Raw genomic sequence first — 3,474 nt, forward strand, 5'->3', positions numbered from 1 at the left:
AACCCACTGAAACTTAACTCCACATTTTTAGATAAGGGACTATGACAGCATTTCTTTGGGTCAGGTGCCCACACCAGTGGAACTATAAATTATGGCAGAGAAGGCACTCTAGTTGCCTCAGTTAGGGGTAGGTGATCATCCTAAATTTATAATGAACTCAAGGGAAATATTTAGACATATTAAAGTAGCATTTAAATTCCATGTCAAATATAAGTATTGTAGTTTTCACAGAAAATCTCTAAAATAATACTTATGCTTATTACAGTAATGAAAATATTAAAAATATTAAGATGAATAAAAAATCAACTAAAAAACAGATATACTTTATAAGTTGTAAAAAATATATAATTATAATATATGCTCAACATAAATGCTCAACATAAATAATATATAAATAGAAATTGTGATTAAACATAAAATACAATGTGAAAACTCTGAGGAGTGGTCCAAACTTGTGAAACAACAACCAAAAAAAAAAAGAAACGAGAAAGAAGGAACAGAAAGTAGTATTCAGTAAAGCATAATGTCATGAAATTACAAAAATGAAATTTTCACCAATATGATGTTATTTAAAACTAAAAAGAAAATGTGTCACCTGAAAAACAGATCTGAGGACATAGCTCTATGTATTTTAGAATTAATTTTAAAAAGATAGAAAAAGCAAACAGATGTGGATGGTAAAACGTATGAGTTACGTGTGCATAATCCAGATTATACTTATGGAATAAAGAAAATGGGACAAGACAGTATCTAGAATCATCCATACTTAAGAAAAAGCAAGAAGTCTCAGATTAGAAATTGGATTATTTGCAGATATAAAATGCCTCAAGCCTTTCTCATGCTCAACATAAATGATATAAAATATTAATTGTGGCTTCAAATGTTTGCAAACTAAGAATACACTCATAATTCAATAAGGTTGTAAGGAAGTAAATCCTCAAAATGTTTCATGATCATGTATTTAATTTATTATACTTTTCGATACTTGCTTTTTCTCTCTCCCAAATTATACTAAGTTCACTTATTAGACTTAGAAGCTTGAGTTTAATAATTGAGTTAGATTAATACGTAATTCACAGAAATGTTACCAAGAAATTGTCTTAGCCATATAATGGCAGTCTTACAAATAATTCTTTAAAGTTTTTAACCTCTCTTTTCCCCAAACAGATGAATTTCCCAACTCTTACATGGCTCCTGAAAATTTCACCAGGGTCACTGAGTTTATTCTCACAGGTGTCTCTGACTCTCCAAAGCTCCAGTTGCCCCTCTTCCTGGTCTTCCTGGTGCTCTATGTGCTGACCATGGCCGGGAACCTGGGCATCATCACCCTCGCCAGTGTTGACTCTCGACTTCAGACCCCCATGTACTTTTTCCTGCGACATCTGGCTATCATCAATCTTGGCAACTCTACTGTCATTGCCCCTAAGATGCTGATTAACTTTTTAGTTAAAAAGAAAACTACCTCATTCTATGAATGTGCCACCCAACTGGGAGGGTTCTTGTTCTTTATTGTATCGGAGGTAATCATGCTGGCTTTGATGGCCTATGACCGCTATGTGGCCATTTGTAACCCTCTGCTCTACTTGGTGGTAGTGTCTCGGCGGCTCTGCTTCCTGCTGGTCTCCCTCACGTACCTCTATGGCTTTTCTACAGCTATTGTGGTGTCATCTTGTGTATTTTCCATGTCTTACTGTTCTTCCAATGTAATCAATCATTTTTACTGTGATAATGTGCCTCTGTTAGCATTATCTTGCTCTGATACTTACTTACCAGAAACAGTCGTCTTTGTATCTGCAGCTACAAATGTGGTTGGTTCTTTGATTATAGTTCTAGTATCTTATTTCAACATTGCTCTGTCCATTCTAAAAATAGGTTCATCAGAAGGAAGAAAAAAAGCCTTTTCTACCTGTGCTTCACATATGATGGCAGTCACAATTTTTTATGGGACCTTGCTATTCATGTATGTGCAGCCTCGAAGTAACCATTCATTAGATACTGATAAGATGGCTTCTGTGTTTTACACATTGGTCATTCCTATGCTGAATCCCTTGATCTACAGCCTAAGGAATAAGGATGTGAAGTCTGCTCTACAGAGATTCATGACAAATCAGTGCTATCCTTTAAAACAATGTCATTTTAAACTCTACAGATAAATAAGGAGAGAGTTAATATAAGCTGCCATTATGGGAGAGAAAATGTAGGAAAAAGAAAAGGTAGGTATCTGACTTACAGGTTCATAAGCAATCATAGGAATTAACAAGATAGAATTTAGGAGGCTTGAATTAAAAACAAAACTGAAACTCTTTGAGTTGTGAGGTTAATGTAGAAAAAAAATGTTATTCACCAATTCTGCCTGGGATTAAGCAGGTAGAGAGTTTGAAATAAAAATGGTTTCCAGCAGTTAGAAAAAATATAAATTAAAAAATGTAAATAAGTTTGAATGAAGCAAAATAATACAATGAGAGAAGTAAAGTTGACTTTCTTATACTTTGGCTTCATTCATTGCCCTCCAGGTATAGCTGGGTATGATAAATTAATTCATCTTGAAAAATTGTAATTACAGATGATTAAGATCCTTTTCTTCAGCTAAGTTATTAAAATTGAACTAACAATCATATTTAAAATAAAACTTTCTAATGATTTCGTAATTTTGCTCAAATAATGAAATTCACACTAATAGTGAATTTAAATTTTGAGTGCTAACCAGAATAAGATTAAAATAATTTTATTCCACTTAATATAATTTATACAATTTTTAAATGACAGACACAAAGTATCATATTTAATATACTTTCCTGCTGGATTATTTATAAACTTTATGGATTCTGTAAAAATGTCTCTTTCTCCTTACTCCAAGTATTGTTCTTCTTTAATGTACAAAATGAATGCCTTGTGTTGTGATATGATTAAATTAAGTGAATGTTAATGAAAGGTTCTTAACATAATTGGAATGAAATAAATTTATTTTATAAAAATTTTATTCTGCTTTCTGATAGCTCTTGTTCACTGACTGTACATTTAAATCTCTTGTACTGCTTTGAATACAAGAGGGAATCCAGCTTTATCTCAGAATTATCAAATCAGAATCATAAGATAAAGGTCAATAAATTTATATGGAAATAAGTTTCATGGGGGATTTTTGATATAGAATCTTAAGAATGAATCTTGGGGTTGGGTGCAGTGGCTCATGCCTGTAATCCCAGCACTTTGGGAGACTGAGGCAGGTGGATCATTTGAGGTCAGGAGTTCGAGACCAGTCTTGGCAACATGGTGAAACCCCATTTCTACAAAAAATACAAAATTGGCAAGGCATGGTGACGCATGCCTGTAATCCTGGCCACTCAGGAGGCTGGTTCAGGAGAATTGCCGGAACCTGAAAGGCAAAGGTTGCAGTGAGCTGGGATACTTCCACTGCACTGCATCCTGGGGGACAGAGTGAGACTCCATCTAAAGAAAAATGAATGAATACTGACA

At 33.9% G+C, this 3,474-nt stretch overlaps 1 protein-coding gene across 1 annotated transcript; it reads left to right on the forward strand.

Annotated features, from left to right (window-relative positions):
* The first annotated feature begins 1,167 nt into the window (after positions 1–1,167).
* Positions 1,168–2,980, forward strand: OR8J1 (olfactory receptor family 8 subfamily J member 1). Its single transcript, XM_002755340.7, has one exon. The coding sequence runs from the start codon at positions 1,188–1,190 to the stop codon at positions 2,151–2,153; it is 966 nt and encodes a 321-aa protein (XP_002755386.3). The 5' UTR covers positions 1,168–1,187; the 3' UTR covers positions 2,154–2,980.
* Positions 2,981–3,474: the final 494 nt, after the last annotated feature.

This window comes from Callithrix jacchus, chromosome 10, assembly GCF_049354715.1.
Source record: "Callithrix jacchus isolate 240 chromosome 10, calJac240_pri, whole genome shotgun sequence".
Classification (NCBI taxonomy): domain Eukaryota; kingdom Metazoa; phylum Chordata; class Mammalia; order Primates; family Cebidae; genus Callithrix; species Callithrix jacchus.